The sequence below is a fragment of the Henckelia pumila genome, chromosome 3 (genome assembly GCF_033568475.1).
Source record: "Henckelia pumila isolate YLH828 chromosome 3, ASM3356847v2, whole genome shotgun sequence".
In the NCBI taxonomy this organism is placed as follows: domain Eukaryota; kingdom Viridiplantae; phylum Streptophyta; class Magnoliopsida; order Lamiales; family Gesneriaceae; genus Henckelia; species Henckelia pumila.
The window spans coordinates 178658045-178680666 of record NC_133122.1 but is presented as its reverse complement, the minus strand read 5'-3'; the positions used below and the strand labels follow the sequence as shown (position 1 = coordinate 178680666).

Below are 22622 nucleotides of genomic sequence, written 5' to 3'. Positions count from 1 at the left end.
TAGTGTTTGGAAGAGTTTCTGGATAGCACTTTTTAGCTTTTTCTACATAAAATTTTTAAATTTTGTTAAGAAAAATCTGAAAAATGCTTCTTAGAAGCTCTCCCAAACACTACCTTAATCACTCACTACTTATAAATTACTGATGGGTTACACCTAAAAATTCAACTGGGCCTGAGCCCAATCATTAAGGTTCACTCCAAATATTTTTAAGGCCCAAGCTTATTTAAATATTATATATATTTAATTCAAGCAGACCCTGAATTCTACAAAAGCCCATAAGAGGCTCGAACCCACAAAACTCTCTGTATCTCTATAAATAGCTCAAGTCATCTCATTATTAAGGTACACACTTTCTTAGGCACTATATAGTCACATGCTCTAGTTCTTTAGAACTTTTATTGGACAAATACTGACTTGAGCGTCGGAGTGCCTTCGCCGGGAACCCTCTCGGCTCCTCTGACTTTGTTTTGTGACGTAGGAACAACCCACTGAAGATCTCCTAAGGGAACGTACAAAGACTTATTGATACTTCGGACTTTGCGAAAGCAACGAGTGATTTTTGGCTACATCAATTACCAACAATAATTATGTATGTATAGAGCTTTGAAAAACAGGATACTCACTACTTATAAATTAACATACTCGAATAAAATAACGATGCATGACAATAATTCTCGGAAAAACTTGAGCCAATCATTATTAGACAAATCTAAAATAAATAATTAATCAATATGTTATCTTCCACATCAATCAATTTGTTTCTTTATTATATGTTGATATATAGATAAAATATTTATAAATTTATATACTCGAGTTTTCAATGTCTTCTTCCTCCGATTGAAGACACGTGAACATATTTAGACATTGTACCGGTTAAATGTCTGATATATATTTTGAGATGTTTATAAAAGGACTTACACCGAATTAACTTAATATACAAATCATTGTAATTGTTGCACAATAATATTTGACTTATGCCGAATTAACTTAAATATACATATACATATATATATATATATATATATACATAATATATATATGTGTGTGTGTGTTTTGTTTATATTAATTAATAAACAAACAATTTAATAAATCTCACATTAACTTTATTTGAAAAAATATAATATATTTTAAAACAACTATCCAATTTAAATGGGAAAAAAAACCAACCTTTCTTGATTATTCAAATCTTCTAAAACGGTAACACTCTCAGGTTGCGCTTGGATTGAAGGATTTGAAATCAATGGATTTCGATTATAATTTTAGTGTTAACAATGAAACATAGAAAAATCTCAAATTCATAGCTTAATTATTTACACATTACTTAGATGAAGTAAAAAAAATTTTAAATCACCACCTTATTGGATGAACTTGAAATCCATCACAACTACCATGAATTACTATATAAACATAAAAAAAAGTGGATTTGATGTTTGTGGTGCTATTTCTCTAAACAACAAAAATGCATTTGAAATCCATGAATTTGAAATACTTCAATCCAAGCGGAGTCTCAATGAATTTTTGTTTAAATGTATCAGACTAATCTCTAACCCTACTGAACCGATCGGATTGCAGTTACGAGTATTAATATATAGCCAATAAAAAATATTATTGAATCCATGGGCTGCAACACAACCTCATTTGATTATTGTTTGTATTAGATAGCATTTGTTTAATCGTGATTTGAAATATGCATGATCACAATTATAATATAATTAATAATAAGTTTCTAATTTATTTATATAAATATTATTAAATGTTGTAACATGCTAGCTCGAAAATTCTGTTGGGTGAACCCCCAAATGGCAGATTGACTATTAATTCTAACAACTTGGAAATTTCATTAGGTCAACCCCCAAATGGTAGACTAATTTTCCAATAATGACAAATATAATTCCCGAGTAGTTACCGCTGTGTAATAAATTAAAAACGTTGGCATAAATTGGATTAAATTAAATCGGTATGTTACATGCAATTCTCCCACCAAATACAGAAGTAAACAAATAAAAATCACATTAATTGCTAAAACCATATCCTCCCAAACAAAATTGAATGGGCAATGCAATTGTGTTTTTAAAATTAATAATTAACAAAATTTTCAAGAAATAGTAAATATATATATACACATATATAATATAAATTTCGGTTAAATGAAAATGACGTTTTTACGTCTTCCATTGACTTCGTGATTGTCTGTGAAATCAATATAAAATATAATTTGAAAACTTTAAATTCGAGACGAACTAGCTTTTTTTAATAATTTTTAAATATCTTGGTATTCCCATGGATGTAAATTATTAGTTCGTTCTGGTATAGAGTCGGTACATACGTATTTACCAAAATATCCTTAACTGTGCGTATAACACATTCTATATTGCACAAATACTCACTGACTCAGATTTTCGATCCAATTTATGAAAAATAGCTAACACATTCTATATCGCACAAATACTCACCGCTCAGATTTTCGATCCAATTTATGAAAAATAGCATTTTTCATGTCAAAGACTCAAAATCAAAATTTTTTTTGCACAAATACTCACTGACTCAGATTTTCGATCCAATTTATGAAAAATAGCATTTTTCATGTCAAAGACTCAAAATCAAAATTTTTTTTGCAGACATATATTTACTATTTTATTAAATGTGAGAGACATATACAAACTGTTTTTGGTGTCATGCTGATTTTTTCTCAATTTGTTACTTTTATACCCGTGCACTCTCTTTTCAACTTCATCTCTTACCCACTTCTCCAACCTTTTTCATTTATCATTTTTTTTATCATCTCGCTTCTCATCAGTTTCTTTTGTAACTAAATTTCTACAACAACTAAATTTTTAATAAATTTGGAAAACAAATTCACAACACAAAAAATAAGAATAAATCAAGTACTTTAAAATTTTAAAAAAACATTAAATATATAATACATTATATTTATGTGTTAAAAGATATTATATATCGTGATAAATATAGATCAAATCAACTTTATCGTCATATAAAAAACAAAAAGTAAGAAAGAAAGCAAGCTTCAATATTTTTTTTTTAGTACTCATGCCACACAGTATAACTTTGAATTGCTTTGGGATCCAAGTCCGTAAAACTGTTAATTAGTTGATTGATGGACTCCATGGCATGGGGGAGTTACCTGTCACCCGACAGATTTGCGGAAAAGGACAGATTGGTAAATTCAGTATAAGACTGGAATCTGTTAATCTGTCTTCCCTCACTTGTGCTTCAAGTCCCTTCCCTGCAAAGTGTTCTGCACTCTCCACACACACACACACACACAGGAGAGGCAAGGAATAAAGTGGAAGGAATAGAATTAAGAGGGATGCACCCTTTTCTTGGCTCCAAAAACACAATCTTTTTGATGTTTCTTGACCGAGAATAGCATCAAATTCTGAGAATTCGGGGTTTCAAGCTTCTAGAAAACTCATTTCTCATGTGGGAGTATCTTGAAGAATTCTGTGCTTAAGATAGGTGTTTGGAAATGCACATGAAGAATAGAGGGGGAGAGCAGGTTCCAAGAAGTGTCGTGTCCAAGAAATGGACGTTTTTTCTTTGTGTTGGGTGTTTCTTTGCAGGAATGGTGTTTACACATAGGTGAAAAAGATTGCTGTTTTTTTGTTTCTTTTGGATTTGTGTTGGTTTGTTTTTATTTGATTCATTTACTTATTTGCTTTTGTTATTTTTTCCCTTTTCCAGTGGTTTCTAAAACTGGGTATTTTGTTTGTTTGCATAATAAAAACATCGATGATTTTAGAAAAAAACGAATCTCTTTTTTTCGGCTGTGATCCAAATTCTCGGGGTTTTCGGATTTATGAGTGAATTTGGTATGTCTTACGAGTCATGCCCTTCAAAATGGGCTATAATTATAAATCTTGAATGGTGGTGATTCATGTTTCTTGAACAAGTTTTAACTTGGATTTCCTCCATCTTGCTCTTCCATGGAATCTGCTAACATTCGATTGATTGCTGGTGATGGAGATATAGATCTTAATTAAATTTCCTAATGCTGTATAAATTAAACTTGGAGCTTGTAAATATTGATCATAATATTTGGTAGCAGGATATTGACCGAGCCCGAATCAGAAGGCTTAGGAAGAACAACTGCATCAGAAGCCGGAAAAATGAAGTTGGTATCTGAAGGCTGTGACCCAAGATTAATTGTGAGTCTTCTCTCTTTTCCAGAGTGTATAAATCTAGCAAGTCTTGAAACATATTTGAAAATGTAAATCTCTTGTTCCGATTCCTTTTTAATTGCAGCCAAAGGATATCAAGAGGGAACCGAAGGAAATCTTCCGGGATGTTACAAAGAATCAGCATGCTATACAGTGAGCTAATGTCTTGTTTTAACCAAAAAATAAAAATAAAAATCTGTGGTGTAATTGCATTTTGGGTTTGATAAAAAGATGCTGTATTCTTGAAATAGGTCGTTGGACCAGACCATTTCGAATCTGGAGATGGAGTTAGCTGCGGCGAAGGAAGCACAGGAGTCGATCTTGAGTGGCTCCCCTGTATCAGAAACTGCAGCACAGGCTGTTTCATCTGGCAAACGAAAGTATTTCATGGTTATTGGAATAAACACCGCATTTAGCAGTCGAAAAAGGAGAGACTCGGTTCGTTCTACATGGATGCCACAAGGTTCATTATTGGATAAATTAGTCCCATATCATATTCATTCACCTTATTAGTACAGATTCTATGCTTCCTTTGTAATACATGTACGATCAATATACATTATGATGATATGAAATATTTTCTAAACATAAAATCATGGAAAAAACAGGTGAAAAAAGAAGCAAGTTGGAGTCGGAGAAAGGGATCGTTGCTCGCTTTGTCATCGGTCACAGGTGGGACTCAGATTCAGCTAAAGCAAGCTTGTATTGATCTAGTTTTACAACATGTTGTCACATATGATTCCTGACATAAATTTTTTCTGTCGGCCAGTGCAACAATAGGGGGTATATTGGATCGAGCCATCGAAGCAGAAGAGAAGAAGCATGGAGACATATTGAGACTGGTAACATATTGTATTTCATTAGTTTGTATAATTTTCTGTCAGCAAGAGGCTACAGCTACAAGTGTGTTATTTACTTGTGATCAGGACCATGTGGAGGGTTATCTGGAGCTCTCCGCTAAGACAAAGGCTTATTTTGCAACCGCTTTTGCTTTATGGGATGCCGAGTACTACATCAAAGTTGACGACGATGTCCACGTTAATATAGGTAAAAATAACTTCCTCTTGCTCATGGTAATCATCCAAAAACGAACCATATAAACTTATCTTTTTTGCTGTCTTATATATGAGCACAATCTTGCGCTTATCTACTCTTGTCAGATAAGATATTCTCCAGAATCATTTCTGAGTTCTTTATCATCGTGTTTTGCTGCAGCAACTCTCGGGGGAATATTAGCAAGACACCGGAAAAAACCGAGGGCATACATAGGATGTATGAAGTCTGGCCCCGTCCTTGCTCAGAGGTAAGCTAAACCTCTCAAAATTTCCCATTAAGTCTACTTAGCTTTTAATCAAGGTGTTTTTTTTTCTCGAATCACATGGTGCAGGGGCGTAAGATACCATGAACCCGAATACTGGAAATTCGGGGAGACGGGAAACAAATATTTCCGTCATGCTACAGGACAATTGTATGCCATTTCAAAAGATTTGGCTTCTTACATTTCAGTAAACCAGTTGAGTTCCATTTCTTTCCTGAAACTAATATTTGAACAGCAGGCGGTGTATCTAAATCTTGGTATCCATTATTGCAGGCATGTTTTGCACAAGTATGCTAATGAGGATGTGTCTCTGGGATCTTGGTTCATTGGACTTGACGTTCATCATATCGATGATAGAAGACTTTGTTGCGGAACCGCACCCGGTAAAAGATCTTCTTAGTAAACTATCCACACGCATGACTCTGATTTTTCTTGATTATAAGAGTTATTAGGCCTTGCCTCAGCAATGGTTTTCGTGCAATGATTGCTTTACGAAAATTGCTCGAAAGGTTCATGTTTTTTTTATAATATTCGCACTTATGCACTTGGTATTGAGTCCAACACAAGACCTGCAACTCTATCAGTGGACTCATGAGTGCATAAATACTTCAATACTATTTTTTTCGAGGTGTTCACGTTCTTTGCCAACCTTGAATGTCTCTCTGCAGATTGTGAATGGAAAGCACAGTCCGGAAACCTGTGTGCTGCCTCGTTCGATTGGAGCTGCAGTGGGATATGCAGATCAGTCGATAGAATAAGCGATGTCCACAGAAGGTGTGGAGAAGGAGAGGATGCTATTTGGAAAGCTGCCTTCTGATTCTGCTGATCAGCAGCACTTCCCAACTCAGCAATATCGTTAGATCGAACCGCGCATGCTACTTTTTCCAGTTTTCTTGTATATGAGTATATAGAGACGTATGCTCGAAAGAGTCGTCTTCTAATGCTTCTCCATTTTAATAGAGAAGTTCGTTCCAACAGCAAATACAGTCTAGCTAGGACACAAGCGATCGACTCATGACACGATCTCCATCCTTTTTCTGTTTCGGGTGTAAAATTGTAAGTTAAAGTTGAGTGATCTTGATAAGTTATTTTAGATGTTTTTGTGATGTCTGCTGTTGTTCTTGTCATTAGCTACCGTGGCCGCAAAGACGCGAGTCGCGCGACAGCCTGTATTTCAAGTGCAAGAATATATTTCGTTGCAAGGATAAATGTATATAGGTTTTAGTCTATAATTATAATGTTTAAGGGTCTTTTTGTTAATCATATAGAGTCTGATAAGTTGGCTTGATTCATCTTTGATATATCCTGTTTACACCTCTCGGATCTCATAATAAAACAGGTATTGTATTTAATTTTGTATTACAAGTTATGCTAGAAGGGAAGAAATCGACAATATTTTCTTTCACATTGTCAAGTGTAGAGTTTTTATTGGTGTGACAAATATTATATCGAAAGTTCTAAAATTTATTGGAAAAATTGAAAGTTTAAGCTAGAGAGTGGTCGATGCCTCTTCTTAAATTAGAAAAAAAATTGAAAATATTGCTTATGTTTATTTCAAACATATGACTTATTGAATCACATCTATTTATGCATAAAAAAATAATTGAAGTTAAAAATAGTTGTGTTATTTATATTGTTAGGCAAACAAGTGAGATTCACAATAAAAAACCCAAGTATTTACAATCAAGATTACATTCAGCATCTAATCCAAACAATTAACCACTCCAACAAATATATATGTTAAGAAAATGAAATTTGGACATAGCTCACCTCAAAAGATAGCTTAAAAGGTGAGAGTTATAATTGTCTATATTAAGGTCTCACAGGAACTCTATCCTACCGATGTGGGACAATATTTCAACACACCCCCACACGTCTAGAAATGAACATTTGCGTCTAGAAATGAACATTTGGAGCGTGTAGATATTAACGGGTGACCTAACTATAGGCAGCCCAATTATGAGCGGTCCAACACACACAAAGGGCGGTATCGTTACGAATTATAAAAGCTTAAAGACGTAAATGAATTGAATTCTATTCATTAAATTGAATTTTGAGAATACACATATGCTATTATATACAAGGTTTAGTAAAACAAAAAAGTAATTTAAAATAAATAAAAGGGAATCAAATTGGTTAGGTTGTTATGCCATGTCATAGGGAAAAATTTTATTCAGTAGCTTCACACACATGTGGAGCTCGCACGCTTGCTCTTCTATATCACTTGACTTCCGCCCCGCAAGCTCAACGTGGGATTCGAGCAAACACTGAGCTTGGATCGCAATCGATGAAAGGATAAGGCTGAGAGTGGCTTTGTTAACACATCGGCAGTTTGTTCATTTGATGGAACATGACGAACTTGAAGCATTCCAGATATAACCTTTTCTCGAACGAAGTATATCGAGTTCGAAGTGTTTAGTTCGTGAATGCATAACTGGATTTTTGCTAAGAGCAATAGCGCTCAAATGGTCACACCATAACACTGGAGGCATTTTAAGAGAAACACATAACTCTTGTAACAGAGCTTTAATCCAAATGAGATCAGCCGTCGCATTAGCCAGACTTCGAAACTCAGCTTCGGTGCTGGATCGAGAGACCAAAGGTTGCTTTTTTGCACTCCATGAAACAGGAGAACCACCAAGAAACCAACAAAATCCCGAGGTAGACCTACGATCGTCCGGATCATTACCCCAATTCGCATCACAATAGCCTTCGAGAGAGAGAGAGAGAGGAACTCCTGCTTTAATGAGAATGCCAAACTGAAGAGTGCCATTAATATATCGAAGGATTCTCTTAACAGTTTTCCAATGAGAAAGGCAAGGCCGCTGCATGAACTGACAAACTTTATTGACACTATAAGCTTTATCAGGCCGAGTAAGAGTTAGATACTTAAGTGCACCAACTGCGCTGCGATAAAGTGTGACATCATGAAAAAGCTCCTCTCCATGGGCAGAAAGTTTAAGTCCAATGATCATAGGTGTAGATAAAGGTTTGGCATTCTCCGTCTTTGTGCGAGCAAGAATATCCTGAGCATACTTTGTTTGAGATAGAAACAAGCTAGCATCAGAGAGATTCGATACTTCAATGCCCAAAAAGTAAGAGAGGGTCCCCAAGTGCTTGAGAGAAAACTGAGAATTCAGAGTTTGAATGAGAGTATGAATCTCACGAGAATCATTACCTGTAACTATGATATCATCAACACATACAAGAACATAAATAACTGTAGTAGAGGTAATCTTAATAAACAGGGAGGCATCAGATTTCGATCCAATAAATCCCAGTTCTTGTAATGAAGACTGTAATTTATGAAACCAAGCACGGGGAGCTTGCTTGCCATAGAGAGCCTTGTTTAGCCTGCACACAAGTTTAGTCTCGCCTTGACATATTTCAAAACCGGGTGGTTGTGCCATATAGATTGTTTCTGTAAGATTTCCATTCAAGAAGGCATTGTTAACATCTATTTGTTGGAGAGACCAACCCTTAGAAACGGCTAACTACAGAGCTAAATGTCTCATTATAATCCAAACCTGCTGTTTGTGAATAACCCTTGGCAACAAGGCAAGCTTTGTGACGTGATATGGTGCCATCAGGATGAGTTTTCACCTTAAATACCCATTTGCAACCAATTACAGGGCAATCATTTGGAGCAGGAACTAATGTCCAAGTTTTATTGAGAAGAAGTGCTTGAAACTCATCATTCATAGCCGCACACCATTCTTTTTGAGATAAGGCATCACGGACATTCAAAGGCTCACTGACATGGGTCTGATGAGTGAGATACAGTTTGGGCTTGAATACCCCTGCTTTGGCCCGAGTAATCATTGGATGGATGTTTTCAGGAGAAAAATCAGGTGAACTGGACGAAGAACTAGGAGATGGGATAACGGGAGAAGCTGGAAGAGATGCAGAAGGTGATGGAGTGAAAACAAGAGCAGAAGTTTTATAAGGTCTGAATATAGGTGTATTGTCAATCAGTGAAATTGGTAGGGAAAGAAGAGGTGTGGAGGAAGGTGATAGATCAGTATGAGGAGAAGGAGATCCTATTTGAGACAAAGGAAAAGACATCTCGTCAAACTTGACATGGCGAGAAATATAAATTCGACCGCTGGAACTCAAGCATTTATACCTTTTATGTTTGGAGCTATACCCAAGAAAGGTGCAAGGTATAGAACGAAATTTTAATTTATGAGAATTATAGACTCTAAGGTATGGAAAACATAAGCACCCAAATACTTTAAGAAACAAGTAATCGGGTTTAATATTAAACAGTTGAGTAAGAGGAGGCAGGCCCAAAAGTGTGGAAGATGGAAGACATTAATGAGAAACACCACAGTGGAAAAGGCATCATCCCAATAGGTAAGAGGAATGTGTTGAGTGTGCTAAAAGACAAAGTCCCATGTCAACAATGTGGCGATGTTTACGCTCAACTACTCCATTTTGTTGAGAAGTATGTGGACAAGTGAGGCGATGGGTAATCCCAAGTTTTTAAAGAAATGGACTCAAACTGCGATATTCCCCTCCCCAATCTGTTTGGATAGCTTTTATGGTTGTATTACATTGGAGTTCAACATGAGTTTTAAATTCTTGAAAAACTTGAAACACTTCGGATTTGTCTTTAATAAAGTAAATCCAGGTATAGCGACTAAAACCATCAACAAAGCTTACATAGTAACGAAAACCATTAGAAGAAACAGTGGGTGCAGGGCCCCAAACATCTGAAAAGATAAACTATAATGGTTTATGATAAGTAGTAGTAGACTTGGAAAAAGGAAGACGATGATTCTTTTTCAATTCACATGCAGTTAGGGGTGGGCGTTTTAACATCGGGTATCGGGTACCCGACCTATATATATTATATATTTATAAAATAATTATGGCATATATATATATATATTATAATTTATACATATATATTTGATAAGTGTGTTTAGTATGCATTATTTTATATCATTTTATATTTATTGTGCATGCATTTATTTTATTTTCGTGAGTTTTATTAGTGTTTTATTTTGTGTGCATACATTATACTCTCCTAGTTGAATTTTATAGGAAAATAAGCGATTTTTGGGAATTTCTGTGCGGACAAGGCGCGCGAGCGAGGTCTACACCTCGCGCGTGTGCAGTACAAGTATCCAGTAGCATCCGAGTCAAGGCGCGCGCGGGCAAGCTCCTGCCCCGCGCGCGCGCAGAAGAATTATCCAGAGAGTTTCAGGGAAGTCGCACGCGCGCGAGGCGTTCTAGAGGACACTGACTTTTAAAGCTACGCGCGCGCGTGTTCGGGAGGCACAAAATCCGAGAATTTTAATGTTACGAGGATTCCAATTGGCGCGGCCCTATAAATAAAAATTTTTATACTCTTTTTCCAGACTTTTTGTCTTTTTGAGTACGCGCGAAGCATACGGCGGCTGCTGAACAAATTTCTCCAGATTTTCTTCTACTCTAGTATTTTTTATTTTATGATTTTAGACTTGGTTTATTTAGTTATGTTTTTAGTGAGTAGTGATAAGTGCATTTTATGCACTTAATTTATATATGATTTGACTTGGATTTTGTTATGTATGGAGTGGATTTTATGCGTGTTAGTAGTTGTTTTTGTGAGATGCAAGGAATGACGCAAAAGTAGAGAGAAGATGCGGAAAGCCGAATTACGGGACAGCAAACTTCAGAAAATTACTGGGACTTTTAGAAACAACCAAATCCGATCTTTACCGTTCACAATGAATTTTGGGATGTTTTAAAGCTGCAGTCAAAATTTCAGCTCAATCCGACGGCCAGAACTCAAGTTATGATTTTTACAAGAATGTTGCGCGAGTTGGATGCGCTGTAGCGCCCCCGCGCCCGGAACCGGCGCACCCGTGCCCTGTAGCTTTTATTTTGAGAAAATTATCGGCGATCAACGCCCCTGCACCATAGGACAGCGCACCCACACCCTGGAACCCAAAAAAGCGGCGCACCTGCGCCCGAGGGTGGCGCACCCACGCCTGACGTGTCTTATTTTTGGAAACTTTTAGTCTCAAACTTTAAAAGGACTCTTTGGCATATATCAGAGGAGAATCGAGGGTTTTCATAAGTTTTTGAAGGCTAGAGACGACTAGAGACCAAGAAAAAGGGAGAAGAAGCATTCTTGGCACGAAGACGGACGAAGCGACTACCGGAGACGGAGAACCATCATCTACCTTCGTTTTTATTTCATTCTTTCTCCTAATTTTTGAATGATGTTCAAGAACATGCTTTGTTTGATTTTTATTTTCATTATGAACTAATTTCTTTGTCTAGAGGGACGACGTAGCTTGACTTGAAACCATGTTTTTGATATTTTGATTGATATATTAGAATTATTCATTCGGTTTATTTGTGTTTTCCTGAATTGAACGCGTTCAATTTACTGGCCATAGATTGAATGATATTTTATTTAAAATCTATCACTCGAGAGAGGAGATTTTGAATACGACATACAAAAATACATCTTTGGTGTTTATATTGTTCGAGAAGCATATAACTCCATAGAAGAATTCTTGTGCTATTTACCGAATTTAAAAATTGAACTTTGATAGAGATATTGAGTTTGCTATTGAATACGAATTTCTGCTTGACACTCGAGAGAGGTAGTAGAAAATAATAGGAATTCTTGGCTAATAAACTAGAAAAATTTATGATATAGATTTCTTTATGAATTAACTTGGTGGATGGTTAAGTGATGTCGAACCTCTAAAATTTGTCTCTCATTGAATTTTCGTCTTGCGAGCTCGTCGTTAATTAATTTTATTTATTGCAAATTTTAGTTTGATATAACTCAAATCATTCTCGTAGCTCTACATAGGATTAAGATTTGATTAGTTGCAAATATTTAATATAATATCATTTTATTCATTCTCTGTGGGATCGAGTTGGACTCATTTTCTATATTAAAACTTGAAACCGTGCACTTGCGGACACAAAATTACGCAACAAGTTTTTGGCGCCGTTGCCGGGGAGTGAATTTTATTTGATTTATATTAAATTGTGCTAATTAGTCTTAATTTTGATTTAGAGCATTTTATTTTATTTTGTTGGTTCTAATTAAATTTTTTTTTTCTGTCTATGCAGTTTATGCGAAAAAGCCAAAGTTACGACTCACTGCTCTTTGATCCGGAAATCGAGAAAACTGCTAAACCTTTGAGAAAAGTTAGAAGAGAAGAGTTGCAACAAATGGCTGAAGAAAGGGAAAGAGCTGTCAATAATGCTACGGTGCCGATCAGAGATCACTTTCGACCGGTGATCAATAATCATTACTCTGGGATAGCTCGGCAGAATATCACAGCAAATAATTTTGAGTTGAAGCCATCTTTGATTAATATGGTACAACAGAATCAGTTCAGGGGTGCAGCTACTGAAGATCCAAATTTGCATTTGCGCACTTTTATGGAAATTGCTGACACAGTAAAGATTCATGGTGTTACTGAGGATACCATCAAACTACGATTTTTTCCGTTCTCTCTTAGGGACAATGCTTGTAGTTGGTTGCAGTCACTACCTCTTGGGAGTATCACTACATGAGATGATATGGCTTCCAAATTTCTGGCTAAGTATTTTCCGCCTGCCAAGTCTGCCCAGCTGAAAATTGAGATCACTACTTTCAAACAGCAAGATTTTGAGCAGCTTTATGAAGCTTGGGAGCGGTACAAGGAGTTGCTTAGGAAGTGTCCAAACCATAATTTTTCGGATTGGGAACAGATTGAGTTATTCTACAATGGTTTGAATGGCCCAACGAGGATTTCTGTGGATGCTGCAGCTGGAGGTTCAATATTTTCTAAATTTCCTGAACATGCTTATGAGATGCTTGAGCAAATGACTGTTAACAGTTATCAGTGGCCGAGTGAGAGATCTGTAATAAGGAAGCCTGCTGGAATTCATGAGGTTGATGCATTCACTGCTTTGACTGCTCAGATGGCTACTATTTCTACACAGTTGGCTGCACTGACCAAAGGCAATCAAGTTTCTATTAAGACAGCATCGCTGTCAACTTCCGTAAATTCTGCTGATGGATTTGAGAGTGTGGAGCAAGCTCAATATGTGAACAAAAGAAATTACAACAACTATCGAGGTAATACTGTACCCAATCAATATCATCCTAGTTTGAGTAATCATGAGAATTTTTCATATGCAAATAATAATAATGTGTTGAATCCTCCTCTGGGATACAATACAAATAAGGGTGAGGGTAAGCTTCCTTTGGAGGATGTTGTTAATGCTTTTGTGCAGGAATCGAGCAAGAGGATGACGAGGAATGAGACTCGCCTTGACAGATTAGAGACGCATGTGGTCAATATGAGTGTTGTATTGCAATCCATGGAGACTAGCATTGGGCAGTTGGCGAACGCACTGAAAGATAATAACAGAGGCCAATTTCCAAGTAATACTGAGGTGAATTCCAATGAGCAGTGTAATGCTATCACGTTGAGGAGTGGGAAGCAGGTGGATAATGAAGAGGGCAAATCTGAGAGCAAGACGTCTGAAAAAGTTGCAGTTGACAAGAAGAAGGTCGAGGAGAAAGAGTCCGAACCTGAGCAGAAACCGATGTACAGACCTCATCTTCCATACCCCCAAAGGTTCAAGATGAAGGTAGTGGACGAGCAGTTCTCAAAATTCTTGGAGATTTTTAAGAAGATACATATCAACATCCCTTTTGCTGATACTTTGGCACAAATACCAAATTATGCGAAGTTTATTAAAGAGGTGATGTCCAAGAAAAGGAGGCTGCAAGAGAATGAGGTGGTGAGCTTAACTGAAGAATGTAATGTTGTGCTCCAAAAGAAGATGCCACAAAAGCTGAAAGATCCAGGGAGTTTTACTATTCCTTGCACTATTGGTTCTTCTTATTTTAATAATGCACTTTGCGATCTAGGAGCTAGCATTAATCTGATGCCTTTGTCTGTTTTCAGGAGCTTAGGACTTGGCGAGGTGAAGCCCACAATGATCGCATTGCAGCTAGCTGATAGATCTATCATATATCCGCTTGGAATCATTGAAGATGTTTTGGTAAAAATAGATAAATTTATTTTTCCGCCGGATTTTGTTGTGCTAGATATGGAGGAGGATGCAAATATGCCAATGATATTGGGAAGACCTTTCTTGGCCACTGCTGATGCCAAGATTGAGGTGAAGAATGGTGAGTTGTCGATGAGTGTGGACGGAGAAAGAGTTATTTTTAACATATTCAAGAAATCAAGTAATCCACCCATCGAGGAATTATGCATGATTGAGCGAGTTGTGAAGCTAGATGACCATTCCAAACTTGTTCATGAGGTAGATTCAAAGAAGAATGATCCGAAGGTGCCAAAGAATAAGAAAACGAAGAAGAAATCAAAGTTTAAAAAGGTTGTTGAATATATTTGGAGGGTGAAAGCGAAAGGGAAGACCCTCAACAAAGCGGAACCGAGCTAGAATTGGAATACAGTCGGGCTATGGACTATAAACTAAACGCTTCTTGAGAGGCAACCCAAGCTAGTTTTTATGCATTTTTTTAATTTTCTTTTAGTTGTTTTTGTTTTTATTTTTATCATGAGGAAACTAGACATTAATAATGATTTTGAATTGTGAAGGTGAAAAATTATGGAGTTGAAAGAGTTTAGGAGCCACCCCTGAAACAGAGCTTTGATTGATCAAGATGGTGTCGAGTACTGACGCTTGGAGCCTAAGGTATGTGTCCCTTGTTTTTAATGAATACTGTACATTGAGGACAATGCATGACCGGATAAATCGGTGTGATTAAAAATCAACTGGCAAGCACACCAGGTCAAATTATAATATAGTGGACAAAGGTCCAAATGTCGAACCCACAGGGGCTGTATATATATGAATACCAAAATATATTTATTTCTACTTAATCTGGACTAATCAAAAAGAAAGATTTCAGATTTTAAACTAATAATTAAAATTGCAAATAAAATAAACTTAATTAAAACGCAGCTGAAAAATTTGGATTAATTCAAATGTGGGAAAAGTTCGATCAAGGACTCACTTAGTTACCAGACAATTCATGTAACAAGCAGTCGATCTAAAACATCAGACTTAATCTTAATTCACGGGAATTTTCCTAATTTGTTCGAAGGACTATTTCTAGAACAATCAAACTTATTCAAATATTGGTGAACTAATCTTTCGTAATTCTAATCAAATTTGAATGCATAACGAACTGTGAAAATTCAGTAAACACCTAAACCGCATAATGAAACCGAATTCTATTTTTAGTCAGTTTTACACTATGTTAATTATCGAAGTGATCAAAATCAAAACCTGCTCTGTCGAATTGGAATCAATTAACAAGCAAGTAAATAACTGGCCAGGAAATTCACAAGACAAATATAAATTCGACAAACAATAAATTCAAATCAAGTCTGAAAATCTCAAATAAACAAATCAAGTTTTCTACATCAATTGTCTGGCCCAATCACGTGGCCTTGATCGAAAAAGAAAACTACTCAATAAATAAATTCATGATCAAACAAGGTTTTTAATCATGAAAATTAAAAATAAAATCAAAGAAAAGAATAAGAAAATCTCCCAAGAAGTAGCAGTAGCCGCCTCTGCATTGTGTTCTCTCTGCTGCGATCCGGAACCCTTTCTCACGTCTAATCTCCTCTATTTATATGTCTTAAAAAGCCCGAAAAATAAGACTTTTTAAATTCCGAAATTTTTGATTTTTTTCTGCTCCCGACATCTCGCTCGAGCGAGCACAACCTCTCGCTCGAGCGAGAAACTCTCTGTTCCGTAAAATTTCTTGCCCGTATTTCTCGCTCGAGCGAGCACAAGCTCTCGCTCGAGCGAGCATGGTTCTGCCCGAAAAATAATACAGCACAAAATTGATGCGCGATAGCGCTAGACTTTGCGCGAACGTTTAGCGCGATTCTCTTCTTTCCTTGCGCGATAGCGCATCTTCTTAGCGCTGAATCATGCTTGTTTGCGCAGCACCTTGCATTGTTCTCCCTTTCCATTGCGCATTAGCACTTCATCCAATCTCCAACAGCGCTTCTTCTTGTGCAGATTTCAAGTGCAAACGCGCAACACATTAACCAACAGTGCAACTTTAAACCCACTTCGAGCGACAAATTTGAAAAATTCATATTTTGAGTTTTAGCCGTCGGATCGACTTGAAATTTGGACATCAGCTTCAAAACATCTTGAATTTATTATGAATGGTGGAGATCGGATTTGTATCTCTGTAAAATTAAATTTTAATTTTTGAACAAAGCTTCTCCGTAATTCACTCTTCAAAAATTCATTTTCCTACAAAATTAACCGGGAGAGTGAAATACACACACATGCATAAAAACACACAAACACACATCACAATTTAAGTTTGGGGGGATGTTTAAAAATTGTGAAAATCTGAAATTTTTTATGAGTTAGTTGGAGTTGAAGGCATGATATTGTAATTGTGTTGGCCTATGACGAAAATAAATTTTGTGTGCTGAAAAAGTTTATGTTAGCTATATTTAATCTTGAGTTTTCACATTTATGCACGAATGCCATGATTTTCGATACTCCTAGCAATTAGAAAAAAATTATGTGGATTTGTGATGTGGATTAGAGGAATTGATTCTTAACTCTTGTGATTTTTGCTTGAAACTGAGATAGATTTTTATGAACACAGAAGTGATTTAGGCGTTTTTTTCGAATCTACTGAGTTTTTTTTTAGCCATTCTATATTGCTCATTATTATTTTGCTCGGGACTAGCAAAAGTCTAAGCTTGGGGGAATTTGATAAGTGCATTTTATGCACTTAATTTATATATAATTTGACTTGGCTTTTGTTATGTATGGAGTGAATTTTATGCGTGTTAGTAGTTGTTTTTGTGAGATGCAAGGAATGACGCAAAAGTAGAGAGAAGAAGCAGAAAGCCGAATTACGGGACAACAAATTTCAGAAAATTACTGGGACTTTTAGAGACATTCAAATCCAATATCTACCGTTCAAAATGAATTTTGGGATGTTTTAAAGCTGCAGTCAAAATTTTAGCTCAATCAGACGGCTAGAACTCAAGTTATGATTTTTGCAAGAATGCTGCGCGAGTTGGCTACGCTGTAGTGCCCCCGCGCCCGGAACCGGTGCACCCGCGCCCTGTAGCTTTTATTTTGAGAAAATTATCGGCGATCAGCGCCTCTGCACCCTAGGACAGCGCACCCGTGCCCTGGAACCCAAAAACGCGGCGTACTTGCGCCTGACGTGTAACACCCGGTATTTTAAATACGTAAATCCGCATGCATAATTAGGATATTTAATTATTTAAATTTTAGATTTATAAGTTAAATAATTATGTGAATTATTTGTGCATGATTTAATTTATTTTTAAGCATTTAACCCATAATTAGTGATTTTTCATGATTTATGGAAATTTAATTATTTTATCGCATTGACGGGACCGTGGACGGACGAGATGACAACTTTCTATCCAGATTATTTTATGAGTCTTTTAGGAGCCCAAAAATATTATTTTGAGTTTTATTTCCTCAAAATTTTCAGTATTTGATTTTAAATAATTTTAGGAGTCCGTTTTTATCCAAATTAAGCCATTTTAATGACTTTTTATTATCTTTAAAATTCCCTTAATTCTTTATTTCGGGATTTAATTATTTTATTAAGTTAGCTAGTATTTGAATTAGTTGGGAGATCTTTTTTAAGTTGGTATTATCTCCTAATTAGTTATTAAAAATCTTATCTACTTAAAATAATCCCCAACCCATGCCTAGACTCAAAATCACACGTTCAATCTCCTTTGCCTCACCCTAGCCGCCTCCATCACTTCTCCCTTTCCCCTCCATTGACGCAAACAGTAGGAGAAAAACCATAGAAGATTTTTGAAGTTTTTTTCGAAGGTTGCTCGTCGTAGTCGTCCCGGAAACGTTCTACGCACTTTGTTCTATTAATTCTTCGGTGAAAGACATGATTTTATTCCCTATTTTCGTGCCTATTAGATAGTATAGTGTGTGTATTGTGTATGCATAAAATAACTTTGAAGAATATTAAGAAAAAGTCTCGGCTTTCATGGAATTTGTGACTTGTAGTGTGTTTTTGATTGTCATGCTCACGTTTTTGGGGCATGGGTTGTGCATGGCTGCTGTCCACGGTTCAGAGGGGGTCCAAGGGTCCCTAGGATTGGGTTTGGTCAGATTTGTGGGGATGGAATGGGCTGGAGTCGAAGCCATGTCTTCTGGAGCCAAGCAATTCACGCGCAGGTTTTTGGCTTCTGGTAGCATGGTTCGTTCTCCATCCTCAGGGCAAGGTTTTGGGTAAGGTTTGTTGCATTAGAACCCCCTTGATGTTGTCTAAGATTGAGAATTGGTTTCACAAATAAATATGGTCGGAGTAGGGAGAACGATCGAATTTACGGCAGCCGCTCAGGGCTAGGCGCGAGCTTGGGGACAGCCTGTTGCAAGGCTTCGTTCTCCTTCCTCGGACCACCGTTTGGGCTGGTTCTTAGCTTGTTGGAAAGGTCTAGAGGTGGGCTAGCTAGTGGGGTTGTTTCTCCGGCCAGGGAGTGACCGGAGCCGGCCGGAAACAGGTCACAAAGCCTGCTGCCCGCACAGCCGAAAAGAGAAGGGGGAGGGAAGGAGGGGCTACGGGTTTGGGGTTTTGGGGAGTGGATCCGGGTCGGGTCTGTGGATCCGGGTTGGGGCAGTAAGTCATGGGTTATGTTAGTTGGTCCGGGTCCGGGTCAAGTTAGTCGGGCTCGGGTATTTTTATTTTTAAGTTTTAAGTTTAATTAAGTGTTTAATGGGCCTAATTAAATCTCAAAATTTATTTGGGCTCCATTTAATTATTTTGGGTTGAGTTTAATTTATTTGGGCTTTTAAAATTTTAATTAAGTTAGTCCATTAATTTTATGGGCTTTTGAGCCCATGAAAGTTATTGGGCCAGTCTTTGGGTTTTTGGGCCCATTGGGCCAGTTTAAGTTGTTATTGGGCCTAGAATGTTTTATGGGCTTTAAATTAATTTAATTGGGCTTAGAACAATTTTATTGGGCTTAAGTATGTTATTGGGCCAGATTTAAGTAAATGGGCTTGAGAGTTTTAGGACCAGCAGTCCAGTACAATCCATGAAAAATTTGCATGTGTCCGGAATATATATTTAATTATTTTTATGCATTGAAGTTATTTTAATATTTATATGATAGTAAGAAATTAAATTAAATATATATGAAGGACACACATTTTTATTTAAGTACATGCATTCATGAAATAATTTTATGCATAATTAAATGTTTAAGGTTGAGCAATAATAAAATATTTTATGTTGGAAGTTGAAGTAGTGTGACAATTTAAGGGGGATTCGTCCCCATATGTGAACTATTGAAGGGCAGTTTACTGCCAATTTAAGAGGTGATTCGTCACCGCCACGTACGTTGGTTTCCACGCTGATCAGTATTTAATGTATGATTTAAGGTTACACTACGGATACAACCATGCGATGTTAGAAAATTAATTGCTCAACAATGTTTATGTATTATGTTATTTAAGTTAAGTAAAGTTATGTTATGTTATGAAATTTTTAAGCATGCTCATTCATGTATATGTATGTATTAGTATTTAATTGTTTTAAATTATTTTAAACCCTTGTTATGTTAGCATGTTGGGCCTCTAGGCTCACTACACTGGTATGGTGCAGGTGAGTACGTTGAGGATGAGGTTGTACCCACCGGAGGCGAGGATGTATGAGCGGACATGCAGTGACCCCGTGACCGTGATAGATGTCTGAGTCACATGCATGTTTTATTTATGGCAGCATGTTACATTTTATATTATTTATCAGTGGTTGTGAGTTTTGAATATTTTATTGAATATTTTCAGTGCATGCAAATTTTAATCATTTTATTTATGCAGTATTTTTAATTAAATGTTTGACTCAGATATTTATTTAATTTTAAAGAACGCATTTTTATTTAAGTATTTAATTAATTATTTATTTATTTATTTTTAAATTTTTTTATTCTGTGCATATATGTATGGGCATATATGTACATATTTTATTTAGTAAGTATAAAAAAAAAAATTTCCGCATATTTATTTATTAATTATAGAGTTAGGGTCTTTTCAGTTGGTATCAGAGCACGGTCCTCGGAGGAGTCATTACTGCTATGCGAGCTCAGAAGTCCACGTTACCGGTCTGTAAGTTTTAAGTGTTTATAGCATGATTTAATTTTTAGAATTTAAGTTAGCATTAATTTTAAACAACTTAGTTATGCATGGCGATTTACGTAAAGAAAAATGTTGTGGTGCAGAATGCCTCCGAGACCAGTTAACAGACGTGGGGGACCTCCACCTCCACCTCCGCAGAACCCTATTGCAGCATTGGAGCAGGCCAATGCAAATATGATGGCAGGGATTACTGCTCTGTTAGAGCAGCAGGCTACTCGTCCCAGGTTGTCCCACGAGGAGGACGTTGCTGAGAGGTTCCAGAAGAAGGGACCCAAGGAGTTTGTTGGTACCACCGATCCTTTGGTGGCGGAGGGATGGATTCGCTCTCTGGAGTCCATCTTTGCTTATATGGGGATCACAGACACCGACAGGGTGAACTGTGCGACGTACATGCTGAGGGGTGATGCAGCGCTCTGGTGGGAGGGTGCAGCCAGGGGGGTTCACCTTCCTACACTGACCTGGGCAGAGTTTAGGCGTATCTTCTACGCCAATTACTTCACTAAGAATGTGCGCAGTCGCATGATCCGAGAGTTTATGAGTCTCCGTCAGGGGGACAAGACAATGGTTGAGTATGTGAGACAGTTCGAGAGGGGCTGTCACTTTGTGCCTCTGATTGCAGATAGTCCACCAGAGAAGTGGAGGCAGTTTGTGGAGGGTTTGAGGGCGGATATCAATCATGATGTTCGCATGGCAGACGTCCTTACTTATGAGTCTGCAGTCAGTAGAGCCCTGCGTTCCGAGGAGGGTCGGAGAGAGATTCAGAGGGAGCAGCAGGGGAAGAGGCAGTTTCAGGCTGGGTATCAGCGACTGTAGTAGCCCGTGCCCTAATTGAGTAATTAAAGGATTAATGCTAATTAATTGAATTAGGCATCGGACGGATCGGAAGCTCCGAAGGCACGATCGGAAGCTCCGATCACCCCTATCCGGAGTCGTCAAGTGATATTTTGACACGTGGCAGATCAGGATCTTCGGAAGCTCCGATGGCAGGATCGGACGTTCCGATCGAGGTTCGGACGTTCCGATCAAGGATCGGAAGTTCCGATCGTTGTCTATAAATAGAAGGCCGAGGCTTCACTTTCATTTGCCAATTCTGAGTTCTCCTTTCCATTCTAGTCCTTTTGGAGCTGTTCTAGTCTTCTTAGGCTTGGTCCGGAGGTCGGAGAGGCGTTCAGTAGTCGTAGCGGAGTTGTGCCCAAGTTCTGGAGGCATCGACATCAAAGGGCTAACGACGGACGAAGGTATAGCTTTTGCTTCCTATAAATATTTAGGTGTATGCAATATCTTAGTTAAGGCTTTTAGAGCACTTTAATGATAGTAGTATCATTTGGCAGTGTAGAGCAGACTATAGGCGTGGACCTAGAGTTGGTAGAGCTTGCACTGTATTGAGGTACGAAAGTACTGTTCGAGATATCCTCACTGAGTATGCATGTATTATATGACTGCATGATTTATATGCCATGATATTATGCTGCATTCATTTGCATCTTGCTGTATCTCCTTCGAGATGTCTGTTAGTAGGGTTGTACCCTATCCTGTTAGTGGATGGACTTCCATCGATTTGGGTCCGGCGTTTCCACGGTTATCTCGGTATGGGAGCCACCTCCTGAAGCGACGGCACAACGTGCTACATACCAAGGCCCGGTCTGTCTCTGTTATCTGATCCTTGACCTCGAGTCTATAGGGAGTTCACTTTGCATGCATGTATACTCATACTCTCGCACTGAGCGTTTTATGCTCACGTCTCGTACTCTGTATTTTCTGGACACCCTATTCCATGGGGCAGGTTTGCGATTGGACGAGGAGGGTGGATCCAGGAGGGGCTAGTCAGTGGTTGGCCAGCTGGAGCTTCGTCTAGGTTTTATTACTGTTGTTTGGGTTTATACAGCTATTCGATTTGGTTGTATATTATTGGATAATTACAGATTCCTTTACTTGGGATTGTATAATGTTAT

General features: G+C 37.4%; 1 protein-coding gene and 1 non-coding gene across 3 annotated transcripts; one reads left to right on the top strand and one right to left on the bottom strand.

The window, feature by feature from the left end:
- The first annotated feature begins 3063 nt into the window (after positions 1-3063).
- Positions 3064-6728, top strand: LOC140886210 (probable beta-1,3-galactosyltransferase 3). Of its 2 annotated transcripts, none has more exons than XM_073292716.1 (11): positions 3064-3600; positions 4067-4166; positions 4264-4331; positions 4430-4641; positions 4787-4850; positions 4948-5020; positions 5105-5225; positions 5394-5481; positions 5566-5691; positions 5770-5879; positions 6165-6728. In XM_073292716.1, the coding sequence occupies exons 1-11, from the start codon at positions 3488-3490 to the stop codon at positions 6311-6313; spliced, it is 1224 nt and encodes a 407-aa protein (XP_073148817.1). In that variant the 5' UTR covers positions 3064-3487; the 3' UTR covers positions 6314-6728. The 2 variants fall into 2 exon arrangements, with proteins under 2 accessions (XP_073148817.1, XP_073148818.1); XM_073292717.1 differs by lacking the exon at positions 3064-3600 and adding an exon at positions 3676-3975.
- A 6359-nt stretch (positions 6729-13087) lies between these two features.
- On the bottom strand, positions 13088-13193 carry LOC140893997 (small nucleolar RNA R71). The gene has a single exon (XR_012153553.1). It is a non-coding gene; the product is annotated as a small nucleolar RNA R71 (small nucleolar RNA).
- Between the last annotated feature and the right edge of the window lie 9429 nt (positions 13194-22622).

Coding starts and splice junctions, on each gene's coding strand:
- LOC140886210 (XM_073292716.1), top strand. CDS start 3,488: ATGCACATGAAGAATAGAGGGGGAGAGCAGGTTCCAAGAAGTGTCGTG. Junction 5,226..5,393: donor CGATGTCCACGTTAATATAG/GTAAAAATAACT, acceptor GTTTTGCTGCAG/CAACTCTCGGGGGAATATTA. Junction 5,692..5,769: donor TCTTACATTTCAGTAAACCA/GTTGAGTTCCAT, acceptor CCATTATTGCAG/GCATGTTTTGCACAAGTATG.